At 39.9% G+C, this 18,294-nt stretch overlaps 2 protein-coding genes across 2 annotated transcripts; both read left to right on the forward strand.

Moving 5' to 3' along the window:
* Positions 1-98: 98 nt before the first annotated feature.
* Positions 99-3,245, forward strand: LOC138609666 (zinc finger protein 45-like). Its single transcript, XM_069682309.1, has 2 exons — positions 99-530; positions 678-3,245. The coding sequence occupies exons 1-2, from the start codon at positions 359-361 to the stop codon at positions 1,793-1,795; spliced, it is 1,290 nt and encodes a 429-aa protein (XP_069538410.1). The 5' UTR covers positions 99-358; the 3' UTR covers positions 1,796-3,245.
* A 5,079-nt stretch (positions 3,246-8,324) lies between these two features.
* On the forward strand, positions 8,325-16,792 carry LOC138609760 (zinc finger protein 721-like). The gene is made up of 7 exons (XM_069682410.1): positions 8,325-8,575; positions 8,728-9,748; positions 10,764-10,945; positions 11,071-11,896; positions 12,332-13,172; positions 14,824-15,016; positions 15,179-16,792. The coding sequence occupies exons 1-7, from the start codon at positions 8,404-8,406 to the stop codon at positions 16,096-16,098; spliced, it is 4,155 nt and encodes a 1,384-aa protein (XP_069538511.1). The 5' UTR covers positions 8,325-8,403; the 3' UTR covers positions 16,099-16,792.
* Positions 16,793-18,294: the final 1,502 nt, after the last annotated feature.

The following is an 18,294-nucleotide window of genomic DNA, read 5'->3' on the forward strand; positions in this document are numbered from 1 at the left end:
AATAAGAAAGACTGCAGATTTAAAGTTGAACAATTCCACTGTCGGAGCTTAAAAGTGTGACACAGAGCGGAAGTGAATATGCAGGGCATACTGGAGTGTGGTGCAAGCGGACCGTGCAGTATTCCAGATTTCTGAACAGAACAGCACTGCTAAAGAAAATGTGACAAAACGGAAACTGCAGAAGTTAATCAACTCCAGGAGATGGCTGTAATGCAACAACAAGGATGTAAGCTGCCGTTAAACACTAAAGAAGAAGAAATAATAAGCGCCCGTAGCGTTTTTGAACGCATTGTATTACCATAACTGGAATTATGTTGTCATCGCGCAGCTATTAAAAAACACTTGTAATTTGACAACAATGTCTTCAGTTGAGTGTTTGAGAGAGTTTGTCAACGAGCGACTAACTGCTGCTGCTGAAGAAATATTCGGAGTTTTTAAAAGGACTATTGTCAAGTACGAACAGGAGCTCGATCGTCAGCGCAGACTGCTGGATATCGTTTGGAAACCTCACGTAAAGTTACAAAGGATAGGTGTGTAAAATGTAACCTTTAATAATCCTTAAAAAAAAAATTCGGTTCATATTTTATCCCAGTGGTGTAAATATATCCCCCTTTCGAGTTGGACGTATTTTTCTCACCGTCACTGTTTACCTGTTCATCTGTTCTGTGTCCCTCCAGAACTCCCACAGCAGCATGTCTGCAAGGAGGAGGAGGTTTTTGATGTCCAACAGCTCTGTAACCAGGAGAGGAACTCCAGTCTCGACCAAGAGCCTCCCGAGATTAAAGAGGATCAGGGGGAACTCTGCATCAGTCAGGAGGGGGAGCAGCTTTTGCTGAAGCAGGAGACTGACACATTCACACATTCTAATGTTGCTGAGAACCAAGATCCCATTGGAGGCAAGCATGGAGACTCAGGAGCAACTAGAGATGCAGAGCCAGAACCAAGGAAAGGACATGAAAACAGCATTGGTCACAGTAACACTGTATACAAGTCTAACTTGTCAGATTTTCACTGTAATACTCACACAGGTAAAAAGTCTTTCAAATGTGACACATGTGGGAAATTGTTTAAGTATAGGGCAAGTTTCCAGAAACACCTGAAAGTCCACACAGGTGAGAAGCCATATCCTTGCAAGACTTGTGGGAAAGTATTCAGTAACATGTCAGCCCTGAAAGTACATATAAGAATACACACAGGTGAGAGGCCATATTCTTGCAAAACATGTGGAAAAGCTTTCACATTTAATAGTCAATTAATAATCCACATGATAACCCACACAGGTGAGAGGCCATATTCTTGCAAAACATGTGGGAAAAATTTCAGACAAAATCATCACTTAAGTAAACATATGAGAACCCACACAGGTGAGAGGCCATATTCTTGCAAAATCTGTGGAAAAGATTTCAGCGATAATAGTGATTTAGGATTTCACATGAGAGCCCACACAGGTGAGAAGCCATATTTATGCAAAACCTGTGGAAAAGATTTCAGATATAAGTGTCAATTAAGAATTCACATACGAAAGCACACAGGTGAGAAGCCGTACTCCTGCAGCACCTGTGAGAAAACATTCCGTCAGAAATCTGAGTTGGATAGTCACATGAGAATTCATACAGGGGAAAAGCCGTTTCCCTGCAAAACTTGTGGCAGATCTTTCAGAGTGTGGTGTGACCTGGCTGTCCACATAAGAAGAGCCCACACAGGTGAGAAGCCGTACCTTTGCAAGATCTGCGGGAAAAGATATGTTGTTGGGAGTGAATTGGCAAGGCATATGAAATCACATGCAGGCGAGTAGCCATGTGTTTTCAGACATGTTGGAGATGAGTCAGTTCTGGTGAAAGCAACATCTCTGTAATGAATGCATACACTTTACTGTTGAGAAAAGGTCACAATATCTCACTTTGATGATGCAGTAGATTGTACTTTTGTTGAACTAACGGTCTTTAGTTATTTGTATTACTCCAGCACCATCTTGTATTAATCAAAAGGAAATCGATAACCAAACACTTTCTTTTTTTTGGCTTTTGCCTTTATTTGACAGGACAGCTGAAGATAGACAGGAAACGTTGGGAATAGAGAAGGGGGAATGACATGCACCAAATGATCGGCAGACCGGGAGTCGAACCTGCGATCAGTGCGATAAGGACTATAGCCTTCGTACATGGGGTGCCCGCTCTACCAACTGAGATAAACCAGCGCCCCCAAATACATTAATTTCTGGTATATGATCTGCAATATAGTGCACTGTGAATGCAGAATGTACTTTAGATTGTGGGTGTAAGATGTTTTTCAGTCAGCATTCAGATGAACAGGAGCCTGATAAAGACGGCTTAATTTAAATTATCATGTAAGAGTCCTCTATCTGTGCACAGCAATACAATACATTTGTACTGACAGACATATTGATCAAGTCATTTAATAAGAGTCCCAAGTAGACAGTTTTTCTACAACAGTGCACCTGTTTATTTTCATAAACTTCATTTCTATCTATAAATCATCTTCCATATCTTTAGAATCTGTGTCACAGTGAGTGTACAGCAGTGGTTGGTATAGTAATGTTTTGATGTCTTGATAACTTGTGGATAAGAGAGTTTGCATTACATTTTTTAAAATGGAAATTGTCCTTCTTGTGATGAAACAATACATTTTAGCATGAGTTTAATATGAGATGCACTTTTCACAATTATTTTTTGACACATATTTTTGTAATAGTACCTCTGGATGATTACGTAATGAACATGTTCAGTGCACCATCAATTTCATGGTTGAACTTCTACTTAATCAGCTGCGAAGTTAAAACACGTCTATCAGTTGAAATAATTAAAGCTCCTGTGAGGAACTTTTGGTTTGTGTTGATTTTGACGCCCCCTGTGGACAAAGCCATGTCCCGTGCATGCTTAAGTAGCGGTTTTCAACAAAAAATCGTATCCTGCTTTCTTCAACAGTAATATGTATCACTTACATTAATTGTCTGCCCTGAAAATGTAAACAAAGGCAGGGTGCAGTTCCTCGCTTCATCTGACACCTACCCCCTAGCAGTTTCAGGCATTAAAAATAACTATATAGAACTAAACAAGCCTGTCACTGATGGTCTAATTTGCTTTTGTACGTCAGAGTAATCAGAACTAATTTCAGTCTGTTTCACAACCAGTGAAAAAACTCACAGGAGCTCTAATTTGTAATAGAATACAAGGATGCTTGTTGAAGAAAGCAAAGGCAATGTAATCAGCCAGCAATGATAATAAACACACCCATCTTGAATAAAAAAGGCTGCAGATTTAAAGCGGATCAATTGGGAGGTGGTAGTGTTTGCAGGACCTGGAGGGAGGCAGAAGAAGACGAGTAAACGCGGTACGATTGAATCTTTGGGCAGATCAGCATAAACAGCACTCTGTAACATCATGTCACCTAGCTCAGATGGCGAAAAAAGGGGTGAAATGGAGTGGATGATATCGAGGTCTGCGAGGATGAAAAGGGCTATAAGAGACAGAGAGCGGAGAGATAAGTTGGTAGGATGGAAGTGGGGCAGGCAGGGCTAACGATTACAAAAATTCTGAACAATAGGCAGGTACGAAATGATCAAGCACAAGAAAACCAGTGGAAAGTAATAATTGATTTCAATCAGGTTGGAGGGCACTATCACCCGATAAACTCACTAAAGCAAATGAGGAAGAGATTGGTAGAATCAAATTGGCAACAAAAGAGTTTTGATACATGCAGCCAGCAAACAACAGCAGGAAAAGATATTCAGAATGTCATCACTCAAGGGGGATAGGATGAAGGCACATCCCTGGAACAATGGCAAAACTGAAAGGAATCATTTCTGGAGTCCCGCTGAATATGTCTTTGGAAGAAGCGATGGCTCATTGAAAGAAACACTATCTGTAATAATTCAGTTCGAAAAGACTCTTCCTAAATCAGTGCAAATGGGATACATGAACTACAGCGTGAGGGAATACATTCCCAAACCACTCAGGTGTTATGCTTGCCAAAGAATAGGGCACACAGCACAGCAGTGTACTGGAAAGTTGAGGTGTGCGAGAGGCCAACATGAATATGGAAAATGTGAAAAAGATGCAAAGATCAAATGCTGTAACTGTGGAGGAGAGCACAGTGCTGCGTTTGGAGGCTGTGAAGTTCTGAAAGAAGCCAGAGAAGTCCAGAGAGATAAGATAATGAACAAAGTTTCATATGCAGAAGTTTTAAGGGGATCAGAAACAAACAATAGGAATCATGGTGGAATGACCCAGAGAAATGCAGCACAAAGTAGCAACCCACCAGCAAATGAGGCCGAAACCCGTGTTACTGTCCAGAATGCTTGTGCCCACAAATGTAAAGTGGATAATGACACATTAGTTGTCAATGAAGTGAACTTTGTGGCCTTCATCTGCCACTCTATCAATGTTGCATCACAGCTGAAAAAGAAAAGTGATACAAATTAAAACCATTGTGGAGGCAGCAGAAAGATTCCTAAACACGCTTTGCTGGCAGCAAATGAAGCTGAAGGAAATGATGTTGAAGGCTAGCATTTTAATAATGGTACTTCACATACTACAATGAAATGCAAGGAGCCTCATAGCAAATGGACAAGAATTTAAAAAGTACATCTGTGAATTAGATGTAATTCCAGATGTAGAATGTGTGCACGACAGACCTAACAATCAGAATGGTGGAGGATGTGCTACTTTTATCAAAGATGGCTTGTCCTATAAGGAGACGCCCTCCCCTGAAGAGACTGAATGTGTAATAGTTGAATTTTGTTGCCCAAGGAAAAAAGGTAATATTAAGTTAATCAATTTTTATAATCCATGCAAAAATCTAACTGTTGACATGTTTAAAGACATGGCAGGGAACGGTATATAGAAAAGAAATATGGTGTTTAATGTACATAGTAGCTTATAGGGCAGCAATCACACTGACAGTAATGGGAATATAGTGGAAGAATTGTTGGATGAAGGATCACTGGTCTGCCTTGATGATGGAAATGAGACGAGAGTAGATGTAAATAGGAGAAAGGCTTCATATTTACATCTTACATTGGTGTTAGATAGTCTGGTGAATGTATGCGAATGGCATGTTAAGAGTGAGTCCACCATAGGAAATGATAATTTCCCACTTCTCACTATAGCAAATACTAATGTGTATATACAAGAAGGGAGTACATTTACCAGAAGGTGCTTTGGTCAGGCTGACTGGGTGACATTTAGGATATGCAGTGAGGAGTCAGCTCACTTAGTAACATTAGACGGAAATACAGAGGAATGTACAAATCAAGGAACACATCCTAAATGCTGCCAATTTGAGTATCCCAAAAAGAACAACACAAGGTAGAAAGAAGGTGGTGCCTTGGTGGGATGAGGAGTGCAGCAAAGCTGTTAAAGAGCAGTCCATAGTGGCGAGGGCCTTGATGATAGTCACAGGCAGCAGAAAGGCCGTGCCCTCAGAGAAAATGAAAATGTCAGGGAAAAGAGAGAGGATGACATGTCAACACTGGATGTAGAAATGACATTGTCTGAATTAAAAATAGCCTTAAAATGTACTGCCTATACAGCACCAGGACAAGACCAGCTGGGTTATGCAATGTTTCGGCAGCTACCAGTGGAAACACTGAAACTAGTGCTAAGACTATTGTTAGGTTGGAAAATTTTAAAAAAAAGTACCCACTTGAGCACTGTGTTAACACATCTGTAATTATGCCCACAAAACCTACAGAATAAAGTGACCTGTTGAATAACGAGATGGTCGGAATCATTAGTCCCGTGTTACGATGGATTAATGCATAAGAGAGTTTAAGCCAGGTTACTCAAATGGATCATACTAAAGAGCACAAATATTCATAAAGGTTCTTAGGCCTCCGTTTAGAGTGTGAGAACCTGCTCACTGAGAATCACCAAGATAACTTTAAGGCTGCGAAGTGAAAAACAAACTCCATATAAGGAGTTCCTGTATCTCCCAGAAAGTTACAGATAAGGCCGCATCCCTGCAGCACCCCAAGAGTGGGAGGCAGAGTAGGTGAGAGCAGGGAGGATCTTTATTACAGGGTGTTGACCCCGCTGATTGGGTGGCTGTGGGCATGGACTTGTCCCTCCACCAACGACGAGGGAGCGGAAGTCTAAACCGCCGCTTCCCTCCATCAGTTTCAACCAATGATTGAAGCTTAGTTGCTAAGGTTAATTTGCATCACATGCATCACACATAAAGTATATAAATCACAAATGTATAAGGAAAGGTTATCCTTTTTTGGGCGGCTGAGTGCAGCTAACTGCTTGCAGACTGCAGTTAGCCAAACAGAAAAGGTCCTTGTACAAGCATTAATTTTCTCAGCAATTTCAATAAATAGATGTGTTTATTGTACTGAATCGTGGTAGTCCTTTCCTGAAATTTTGAACACCTGACACTATTTAACAAGATCTGGAGGGAGGGAGAAATACTATTAGAAAAGGGCAGTAATATTACCTTTAAATAAGCCAGGGAAGTATCCTGCTAACATCCCATGTACGTAAATGGACGGAGAGGTTAATTGTGCGTAGGCTATCACATGTTCCGGAGCACAAAGGATTAATGAGTAATTTTCAGAATGGATTTCGAAAAGGACGTTCCACAATAGACGCAGTAACTAATGAGGTTGAAAAAACATTGAAAAAATTAGTCAGTGGAAATTCATTTTGACATTGAAAAGGCGTACAGTATGATTCTATGTGGTGGGAAGGGTTGCTTATCAAATTAAGTAAAATGGGTATTGGGGGGAGGGTGTATAACTAAATAATGTCAGAACAGATATATCAAAGGACTTTGAAATAGAAGATGGTATCCCACAGGGGAGTGCTATCAGCCCTATACTGTTCAACATAATGATAAATTACATCTTTACAAACTTAGATGGAGGCATCAAATCTGCGCTGTACGCTGATGACAGGGAAATATGGCTGAGGGGAAGAAATACATCATATTTATTAGGGAATATAGGAAAAGCAATAAAGGAAGTAGAGAAGTGGTCGTATCAGTGGGGGTTCAAAATGTCAACAAGCAAGTCCTGTTATATGATTTTTACAAACAAGCGTAAGAATTGTGCTGAAAAACTAACATTACATGGTCAGCCGATGGAGAGGGTGTCTGAATTTAAGTACCCGGGTTTGAGTAAAGATCGACATGAAAAGAGAGTGGTGAATGAATGAAGTGGGATTTAAAACAGGTGTATATCTGAGAAATACTTACTATTGGTATCTTAAAATGTTCACAGATGGCTCTAAGAAAAAACAGGAGTGTGTGGGAGTTGGTGTGTATATCCCCAAGTTTAAGGTTTCCATTTCCAAAAGACTGTCCGACCAGTTGTCTGATAGAGCGGTGATATGCACAGACTCATTAGCTGTCTTGGAAATCATGCAGTCAACAACATCTGTCAGAAAAGATTTACTCATTGAACTTTTCCATAGCTTACTAAGACTTCACAGAGGTGGTATAGATGTACAGTTCTTTTGGGTGCCAGCACATGAGGGATTGAAAGGGAATGAGGGTGCAGACAATCTAGCCTAAGCGGTATTGCAAAAGGAAATAATGGTTACATTTCCATTTGGAAAGGATGAAGGAAAGCAGTGATTAAGAATAAAGGAATGGAGATATGGCAGAAAAGGCGGGAAGAAGACCAGAGAGCAAGGGGGTATCATAAAACACAAAAGACAGTCATTACATAGATCTTTAAAGAAAGGAACATAAGGGAGGAAATCATCATAACAAGACTCAGATTAGATCACACAGGATTAAATGGCACTATGTATATGCTAGCGAAAAGAAACAATGACAAGTGTACAAACTATGGAGTTAAATAAAATGTGGAACATGTATTATATCAATGCATCACGTATGAATTTGAAAGAGAAAGGTTGGATGATAAAGTCAGTGAGATGAAACGGGAGTGGAGACTGAAGGGGATACTGGGAACAGAAGGAGAGGGAGAGGGGATACGAGCCACCAGGGGGGCACTCCGTAATTTCTTAAATGCCACACGTTTGATAGGAAGAATATAAGAAGCTAGTAAATTGACATGATGTTACACACTCTTGTACAATAGGTGGCGGTATGCATCTTAAAGTTGTTAAAGCGGTCCGCCAATAAACCGAAAGAAGAAGAAGCGGAACAATACCGCTGTCGGAACTTAACAGTGTGACACAGAGCGGAAGTGAATATGCACCAGCATTAGTAGCGTTGTTGAATGCATTGAATTACCTTAACTGGAATACGGTGTCCTTTTATTTTCTCTCACTGTCTTGGATATGCACCTGTGCCATTTTAATAAGTTGGAAAGTTGTCAATGCCGTATGGTTTGTGTGTGTATTCTTCATCAATGAAGAAAACGATTGTGTAGTCGTCGCGCAGCTATTACAAAACACTTGTAATTTGACAACAATGTCTTCGGTTGAGTGTTTGAGAGAGTTTGTCAACGAGCGACTAACTGCTGCTGCTGAAGAAATATTCGGAGTTTTTAAACGGACTATTGTCGAGTACGAACAGGAGCTCGATCGTCAGCGCAGACTGCTGGATATCGTATGGAAACCTCACATAAAGTTACAACGGATAGGTGTGTAAAATTTACATATTTTAATCCATCAAGACAAATTAATTCGCTTCATAATTTATCCCAGTGGTGTAAATATATTCCCCTTTCGATTTGCACGCATTTCTCTCCACCATCACTGTTGTATCTGTTCCATCTGTTCTGTGTCTCTCCAGAGCTCCCACAGCATCTTGTCTGCAAGGAGGAGGAGGTTTTTGATGACCAACAGCTCTGTGACCAGGAGAGGAACTCCAGTCTCGACCAAGGGCCTCCAGAGATTAAAGAGGAACAGGAGGAACTCTGCAGCAGTCCGGAGGGAGAGCAGCTTATACTGAAACAGGAGACTGATACATTCATGTTGATTTCTACATATGAGGAAAGTGACCACAGTGAACCAGGACCAAAACGTGACCACCTGCTCGTCTTTCCCAACTCTAATGTTGCTGAGTATCAGGATCCTAAAGGAGGCAAGCATGGAGACTCAGGAACAACAAGAGATGCAAAACCAGAACCAAGGAAAGGACATGAACAAAGCATTCATCACAGTGACACTTTATTCGAGTCTAACTTGTCAGATTTTCACTGTGATACTCAAACAGGGAAAACGTCTTTCAAATGTGACACATGTGGGAAAACTTTTAAGTATAGGTCAGGATTCCAGAGACACCAGTATGTCCACACAGGTGAGAAGCCATATCCTTGCAAAACCTGTGGGAAAGTATTCAGTAACATGTCAGCACTGAAAATACATTTAAGAATACACACAGGTGAGAAGCCATATTCTTGCAAAACATGTGGAAAAGATTTCAGATATAAGAGTGACTTAAGAATCCACATGAGAACCCACACAGGCGAGAAGCCATATTTATGCGAAACATGTGGAAATGATTTCAGACATAATGGTGACTTAAGAATCCACATGAGAACCCACACAGGTGAGAAGCCGTACACCTGCAGCACCTGTGAGAAAACATTCTGTCGGAAATCTCAATTGAAAAGGCACATAAGAATTCATACAGGTGAAAAGCCGTTTACTTGCAAAACTTGTGGCAGATCTTTCAGAGTTTGGAGTGACCTGGCCATTCACATAAGAAGAGCCCACACAGGTGAGAAGCCGTACCTTTGCAAGATGTGTGGGAAAAGATACTTTGTTCCATTTGAATTGGCAAGGCATATGAAATCACATGCAGGCGAGTAGCCATATATTTTCAGACATGTTGGAGATTATTTAATGATTGTGATGTATCTGTGTTTAAATGCATACAATTTTCCTTTGAGAGGTCTAGTCATCTTATTGTAATGATATTGCACTAAAATTGTACTCCTAACACTAAAAGTGCAAAGTTAGCATGGGTTGCTAATGAGCAGAGGCTGACAACTGCATTTAAACACTGAAAAGCACGATTCATTATTTTAAAATGCATTTCCTACCTGGATTTAATTGCCAGTTTTTAAATAAAATAATTAAAAAAACTGCTTCATTTAAAATAATCGTGTAAGAGTCCTCTCTCTTTGCACAGCAATACAATAAACGTTTATTGACAAATATGTTGTCTTTTCTTTGGGACCCTAAGTAGACAGAATTTTGCATCTTTGTATATTTTCATACCCTTCTGCTATATCTGTATATCATCTACTATATCTTCGAAATCAGTGTCACAGTGGGTGTACAGCAGTGGTTGATATAGAAATGGTTTGATGTGGATGAGAGTGTTTGCCCCTTGTTTTAACTGTACATTTTCCAAAACAAGAATTGTGTCTAATCAAGACATTACAGTGCAGGATAAGACAAAAACAAACAAACATAATAAGGTGTTAATATAAGATGCCCTTTTCACGATCAATCATTTTTACTACACATGTTCAACGCACAATGAATTTCACTGTGGTACTTCTATTGTTGTTTTTCTTTTGTTTTTACAAAATTATGAGACGCATAGTAAAGAACGGCTAGCAGTGGATATAATATATATATAATAGAGTAAACGGTTCCTTATGGAATAAAGCGAGGTAGATGTAAATTCTTGATACTACAACGAGCTCACAAATTTGGAATACAATGAGCGGAATAAAACGCTGCAGCACTTCGACTGTCGGAACTTAACAGTGTGACACGGAGCGGAAGTAAACAAGTAACTACCTTATTGAACGAATTGAATTAAATGAAAGACGATTCTGTAGTCCTAGCGCAGCTATTTTAAACCACGTGTAATTTGACAACAATGTCTTCGGTTGAGTGTTTGAGAGAGTTTGTCAACGAGCGACTAACTGCTGCTGCTGAAGAAATATTCGGAGTTTTTAAAAGGACTATGGTCGAGTACGAACAGGAGATCGATCGTCAGCGCAGACTGCTGGATATCGTTTGGAAACCTCACGTAAAGTTACAAAGGATAGGTGTGTAAAATGTAACTTTTATTAATCCATCAAGACAAATTAATTCGCTTCATATTTAACATTTGCACGCATTTTTCTCGAACGTCTCTGTTGTAAGCTGTTCCATCTGTTCTGTGTCCCTCCAGAGCTCTCACGGCAGCATGTCTGTAAGGAGGAGGAGGTTTTTGATGACCAGCAGTTCTGTAACCAGGAGAGGATCTCCAATCTCGACAAAGAGCCTCCAGAGATTAAAGAGGAACAGGAGGAACTCTGCATCGGTCAGGAGGGAGAGCAGCTTTTACTGAATCATCAGACTGATATATTGATTTTGACTTCTTATGAGGAAAATGACCACAGTGAACCCGAAGTGAAAATCAACCACCAGCTCCTCTCTCCTAACTCTCATGTTGCTGAGAATCAAGATCCCCAAGGACGCAAGCATGAAGAATCAGGATCAACTTGGTGTGCAAAACCAAAAAACAGACTTTGTAAAAGTAGAAGTCATATCCCTAAACTTTCAAAGTTTCACCTTAACCCCCACACAGGTAAACAATCTTTCAAATGTGACAAACGTGTAGGAGCTTTAGAGAATAAATCAAGATTACAGACTCATTCGAGTGTTAACACAGGTAAAGGGGCACACACTTGCAAGACTTGTGGGAAAATATTTAGTTACATGTCAGTACTAAGAACTCATCGAAGAATCCACACAGATGAGAGACGGTACTCCTGCAGCACCTGTGGGAAAACCTTCATTCGAAGTTCACACTTGAAAAGTCACATGAGAATTCATACAGGAGAAAGGCCGTTCATTTGCAAAACATGTGGCAAATCTTTCAGATATAGTGGTGACCTGACAATCCACACGAGAAGAGCCCACACAGGTGAGAATCCTCACATTTGCACAATCTGCGGGAAAAGATACTTTGTTGCAGCTCATTTGGCAAGGCATATGAAATCACATGCATGCAAGTAGCCATGTTTGGGATTATTAAGAAGAGGTGATACCAAAATCTCTGAAAGTTAATGCATACTATTTCCCATGGAGAGGTTCCAATACACCGCGTTCCAAATTATTACGCAAATTGTATTTAAGTGTCATAAAGATTAAATTTTTTGTTTTTCAATTAAACTCATGGATGGTATTGTGTCGCAGGGCTCTTTGGATCACTGAAATCAATCTCAGACACCTGTGATAATTAGTTTGCCAGGTGAGCCCAATTACGGAAAAACTACTTAAGAAGGGCGTTCCACATTATTAAGCAGACGACCATTTCCAAGCAATATGGGAAAGAAAAAGGATCTCTCTGCTGCCGAAAAGCGTGAAATAGTTCAATGCCTTGGACAAGGTATGAAAACCTTAGATATTTCACGAAAACTTAAGCGTGATCATCGTACTGTTAAGAGATTTGTGGCTGATTCAGAGCACACACGGGTTCGTGCAGATAAAGGCATAATGAGGAAGGTTTCTGCCAGACAAAAACATCGGATTAAGAGAGCAGCTGCTAAAATGCCATTACAAAGTAGCAAACAGATATTTGAAGCTGCTGGTGCCTCTGGAGTCCCACGAACATCAAGGTGTAGGATCCTCCAGAGGCTTGCAGTTATGCGTAAACCTTCTATTCGGCCACCCCTAAACAATGTTCACAAGCAGAAACGGCTGCAGTGGGCCCAGAAATACATGAAGACTAATTTTCAAACAGTCTTGTTCACTGATGAGTGCCGTGCAACCCTGGATGGTCCAGATGGATGGAGTAGTGGATGGTTGGTGGACGGCCACCATGTCCCAACAAGGCTGCGACGTCAGCAAGGAGGTGGCGGAGTCATGTTTTGGGCCGGAATCATGGGGAGAGAGCTGGTCGGCCCCTTTAGGGTCCCTGAAGGTGTGAAAATGACCTCTGTAAAGTATGTGGAGTTTCTGACTGACCACTTTCTTCCATGGTACAAAAAGAAGAACCGTGCTTTCCGTAACAAAATCCTCTTCATGCATTACAATGCACCATCTCATGCTGCAAGGAATACCTCTGCATCATTGGCTGCTATGGGCATAAAAGGAGAGAAACTCATGGTGTGGCCCCCATCCTCCCCTGACCTCGACCCTATTGAGAACCTTTGGAGCATCCTCAAGCAAAAGATCTATGAGGGTGGGAGGCAGTTCACATCCAAACAGCAGCTCTGGGAGGCTATTCTGACATCCTGCAAAGAAATTCAAGCAGAAACTCTCCAAAAACTCACAAGGTCAATGGATGCAAGAATTATGAAGCTGCTATCAAATAAGGGGTCCTATGTTAAAATGTAACTTGACCTGTTAAGATGTTTTTGATTGAAATAGCTTTTGATTTCAGTAAATATGACCTCCTAATGCTGCAAATTCAAAAGATGAGCATTTTCAGTTCATAACAACCTATAAAATGTTATAAAACTCTGTCGTGCGTAATAATTTGGAACAGTGCATTTTAAGTTTTTTATTTTTGAAAAATACTGTTATCATTGGGAGGATTGTTCAATAACATTCAAATTCATTAAACTAACGGTTGATGACTTGAAAATTATGCTGACTGTCATTTGCATCGACTATTTAGGAAAATCTGAGAAAAATATCATTTGCATAATAATTTGGAACACAGTGTATTGGAGTGTAATGATGCACTTCATTCTCAACAATGCAAGCTAGTTTTTTGATCATTTTGTTGCTTTTATATTGGGAAGTGAAACACTTGCGTCTTTTGCCAGTTGTTGATAAAATAAAACGCATTTCATGACACACCATCTCACCATGTATTTTCTTTTTGTATAAACGTGTGTGAGAATACAAAGAGTTTCTGGAAACTTTTTGTAGGCTAATTGTGATGTATAAAATGCCTACAAATGAATTACATTATTTCCACACCCCTTATCCTGCATCGAATGTCTAGTATTTTCTGTTACATAAGTACTTACCATGCTTGAGTCTAGCATTGTTGTAGCAGTACATGTGGCATAGAAGTATTTTATATGTCATGGTATTTTATTTGATTTTGTTAGAGAGAATGGGAAGATTTCCTTCCCTACCGGCTAGCAGAAGATTCAGATTTAATATAAAATGCAATATCAGAATCATAATCAGAATCGATGTTTATTGCCATTTAGGTTTACACATACAAGGAATTTGTTTTGGTGATTTTGGTGCTGAACAATTAACACAGAACTAGAATAAAATTAAGTAGAAGACTTAAATAGAATAAGTAAAAAATAGGAATAAGAATAAAAATATAAAAAGCAATACGTATGATACAAATAGTACAAAATAGTGGTATAAAATATTTGATTTAGGAAAAAAAATTAGATAAATCCACCCCTGGAACCATTAATCAAAAGGAAAATTGATAACCAAAGTGCGCAGCATTTGCTGGTATAGTAATGGTTTGGAAATATTTTTTTTAAAATATAAAGCATATTTTTGTAATCTTTGTAAACATAACATTCTGTTACAGCTAGAGTTAGAATACTTGAGATTGAGATTAAATATAAATATATATATATATATATATATATATATGAAACGTTCAGGCATCATTAGAATATAACGTACCAAAAGATACATTTAACATTTCCTAACTTGGGCCTACAAATTCATCACTTGAAAGCGGATCGTTGCCAACTTATTACCTTCCTATATAACACACGGCTCATAGCCAGAATTTTAAGTAGGTAAATGAAATGATGCTACACACTCTTGTACAGTAGGTGGCAGTATGCACCTTAAAGTTGTTTGCGATCCGCCAAAAAACCGAAAGAAGAAGAAGAAGGATCGCTGCCACTCAAGGTGTGAAACAAAGAGGAAGTAAAGAAGCACCGGCTGTTTGGCTTTCTTTTGGTGATTGAATCGTCTTAACTATAAGGCGATTTTGTAGTCGTAGCGCAGCTGTATTTTGACAACAATGTCTTCAGTCGAGTGTTTGAGAGAGTTTGTCAACGAGCGACTAACGGCTGCTGCTGAAGAAATATTCGGAGTTTTTAAAAGGACTATTGTCGAGTACGAACAGGAGCTCGATCGTCAGCGCAGACTGCTGGATATCGTTTGGAAACCTGATATAAAGTTACACCGGATAGGTGAGTGAAAATTAATCACTTATATACAAGCTAACCAAGGAATTCGGTTTATATTTGATCTGAAATTTGCAAATATATACCTGTACTAATTTGCACGCCTATTTCTCTTTAGCGTCTGTGTATTACACATATACATATTTCTTGTGTTCTGTGTCCCTCTAGAGCTCCCACAGCATAATGTCTGTAGGAAGGAGGTAGTTCTCACTGACCAGCAGCTGTGTAACCAGGTGAGGGACTCTAGTCTGGACCAGGAGGACCCAGAGCCCCCACAGATTAAAGAGGAACAGGAGGAACTCTGCAGCAGTCAGGAGGGAGAGCAGCTTGTGATTAAGCAGGAGACTGATAACTTTATGCTGACAACTGCTGATGAGGACAGTGACCATAGTGAAGCAGACCTGAAAATCAACCACCAGCTCCTCTTTAACAACTCCCATGTGAATGAAAGCCAAAATTCCGATGGAGGCAATCAAGGATACTCAGGATCAATGAGAAATGAAGAACCAAAGGAAATACTTCACAAAAGCAGAATCCACAATGACTATTTGTACAACCCTAAATTGCCAGAGATTCACTGTAAAACTCACACAGGTCAAAATGATTTTCAATGTGACACATGTGGTAAAGCTTTTAGGTATAAGTCAAAATTGCAGAGACACCAGAGCATCCATACAGGTGAGAAGCCATTTTATTGCAAAATATGTGGGAAATATTTCAGACTTATTGAACTCTTGACACTTCACACAAGAAGAGTCCACACAGTTGAAAAGCAACACATTTGCAAGACCTGTGGCAAAACATTCTTTCGGTTGGGAGACTTGAAAGTCCACATAAGAACCCACACAGGTGAGAGGCCATTTATTTGCCGAACATGTGGGAAAGATTTTAGATATAGAAGTCACTTTATAATCCACAAGAGAACCCACACAGGTGAGAAGCTGTTCGCTTGCAGGATTTGTGGGAACAGATTCAATGACCGTTCAAATTTGTCAAGGCACATTAGAGGCCACAGAAGTGAGGAGCCATATTCCTGTTTACTTGTGGGAAAGATTTCTGACTTTGTGGTGACCTCACAGCCCACATGAGAAAAGCCCACCCTGATCAGATGCTCTGCCTAATCAGAAAAGTAATTTTCAAAGTGTAAAGATTAGGATCAGCAAAGACCTCACAGTATTGAGGAGCCAAGTAATTGCAGCATTTCTGTTAAAGTTTTTACTTTAATCACATTCTTGAAAAAAAAATATTTGAATGAATATAGACGAGAGAAACCTTGGAGGTGAAACCTCTGCAATCTCTTTTGCAATGTATAATTATAATTTCGTAATGAGAAGAGGTGCCAGAAAATTACATTTTCAATAATGCTGTCAAGTTTTCCTAAACTAAGGTTTTTTAATCAGTCTTAATTTTGCAAATCAAAACTAATGCTTTGAAACAATAACAATTTCCCACATGAACAAACAATTTTTGTTGTTGAATGCATAGTTCCTACCAATGCCTAATGAACAATTTTTATATACTGCCTGTGTGGATTGAGTGGATTCTGAACTCTGTGAAGTCGAAGTTGTGACACCCTATAGTGGTGCTGGGTCACTTTTGGTTTCTTCCTAACAACTGGCCTTTTTTCTGCTGCATGTCTTTTAATCCTATAATGTATAGGATATACATGTTTTTTTGGGATAGGGGTGGTGCAGAAATTGAATAAGCAGCATAAGTGCAGTGGCGGAATGTAACTGTATTTACTCAAGTACTGAATTTAAGTACATAATTGCTGGTCCTCGGTTTGTGTAGATATAAAATCTCAATACTTCCAATAAAAGAATGGATACAATTGTGTTTGTACTTTTATTGTTATTTTACATGTACTTATACCTCAAGACATTACATTGTTTGTTTTACTCCACCACAGTTTTTGAGAGCTGTAAATGATGTCCTAATAAGTCCTTATCAGTTTACACAGTCAAGATGTTGGCTATTGCAACAGCATTGCAGTGGATGGAGCAGGCAACGGTAATTTTATGCTCTCACAAAGTAGACATCTTATTGTTCATCAAATATATGAAACTCTATACAGATTAAAACAGTTACATTTATGTGTATACCAGCACACAGAGGGATAAAGGCAAATGAACACGTAGATGAAATAGCAAAACAAGCCTTACAACAGGATGAGAACTCTCGTTTCACACTCCAACACAGTACAGCCATAGCCAAAAGTTTTGAGAATGACACAAATATTAATTTTCACAAATCCTGCTGCCTCAGTTTTTATGATGGTAAGTTGCATATACTCCAGAATGTTATGAAGAGTGATCAGATGAATTGCAATTAATTGCAAAGTCCCTCTTTGCCATGGAAACTAACTTAATCCCCCAAAAAACATTTCCACTGCATTTCAGCCCTGCCACAAAAGGACCAGCTGACATTTTTTCAGTGATGCTCTTGTTAACACAGGTGAGACTGTTGACGAGGACAAGGCTGGAGATCACTCTGTCATGCTGATTGAGTTGGAATAACAGACTGGAAGCTTTAAAAGGAGGGTGGTGCTTGAAATCATTGTTCATCCTCTGTTAACCATGGTTACCTGCAAGGAAACACGTGCAGTCATCATTGCTTTGCATAAAAGGGGCTTCACAGGCAAGGTTATTGCTGCTAGTAAGATTGCACCTAAATCAACCATTTATCTGATCATCAAGAACTTCAAGGAGAGAGGTTCAATTGTTGTGAAAAAGGCTTCAGGGCGCCCAAGAAAGTCCAGCAAGCCCCAGGACTGTCTCCTAAAGTTGATTCAGCTGTGGGATCGGGGCACCAACAGTGCAGAGCTTGCTCAGGAATGGCAGCAGGCAGGTGTGAGTGCATCTGCACGCACAGTAAGGCGAAGACTTTTGGAGGATGGCCTAGAGTCAAGAAGGGCAGCAAAGAAGCCACTTCTCTCCAGGAAAAACATCAGGGACAGACTGATATTCTGCAAAAGGTACAGGGATTGGACTGCTGAGGACTGGGGTAAAGTCATTTTCTCTGATGAATCCCCTTTCTGATTGTTTGGGGCATCCGGAAAAAGGCTTGTCCGAAGAAGAAAAGGTGAGCGCTACCATCCAGTAAAACATCCTGAGACCATTCGTGTGTGGGGTTGCTTCTCAGCCAAGGGAGTGGGGTCACTCATAATTTTGCCTAAGAACACAGCCATGAATAAAGAATGGTACCAAAACATCCTCCGAGAGCAACTTCTCCCAACCATCCAAGAACAGTTTGGTGAAGAACAATGCCTTTTCCAGCATGATGGA

The sequence above is a fragment of the Semicossyphus pulcher genome, unplaced genomic scaffold, assembly GCF_022749685.1.
Source record: "Semicossyphus pulcher isolate SPU_LCO1_2020_fin unplaced genomic scaffold, fSemPul1.0.p SCAF_6, whole genome shotgun sequence".
Classification (NCBI taxonomy): Eukaryota; Metazoa; Chordata; class Actinopteri; order Labriformes; family Labridae; genus Semicossyphus; species Semicossyphus pulcher.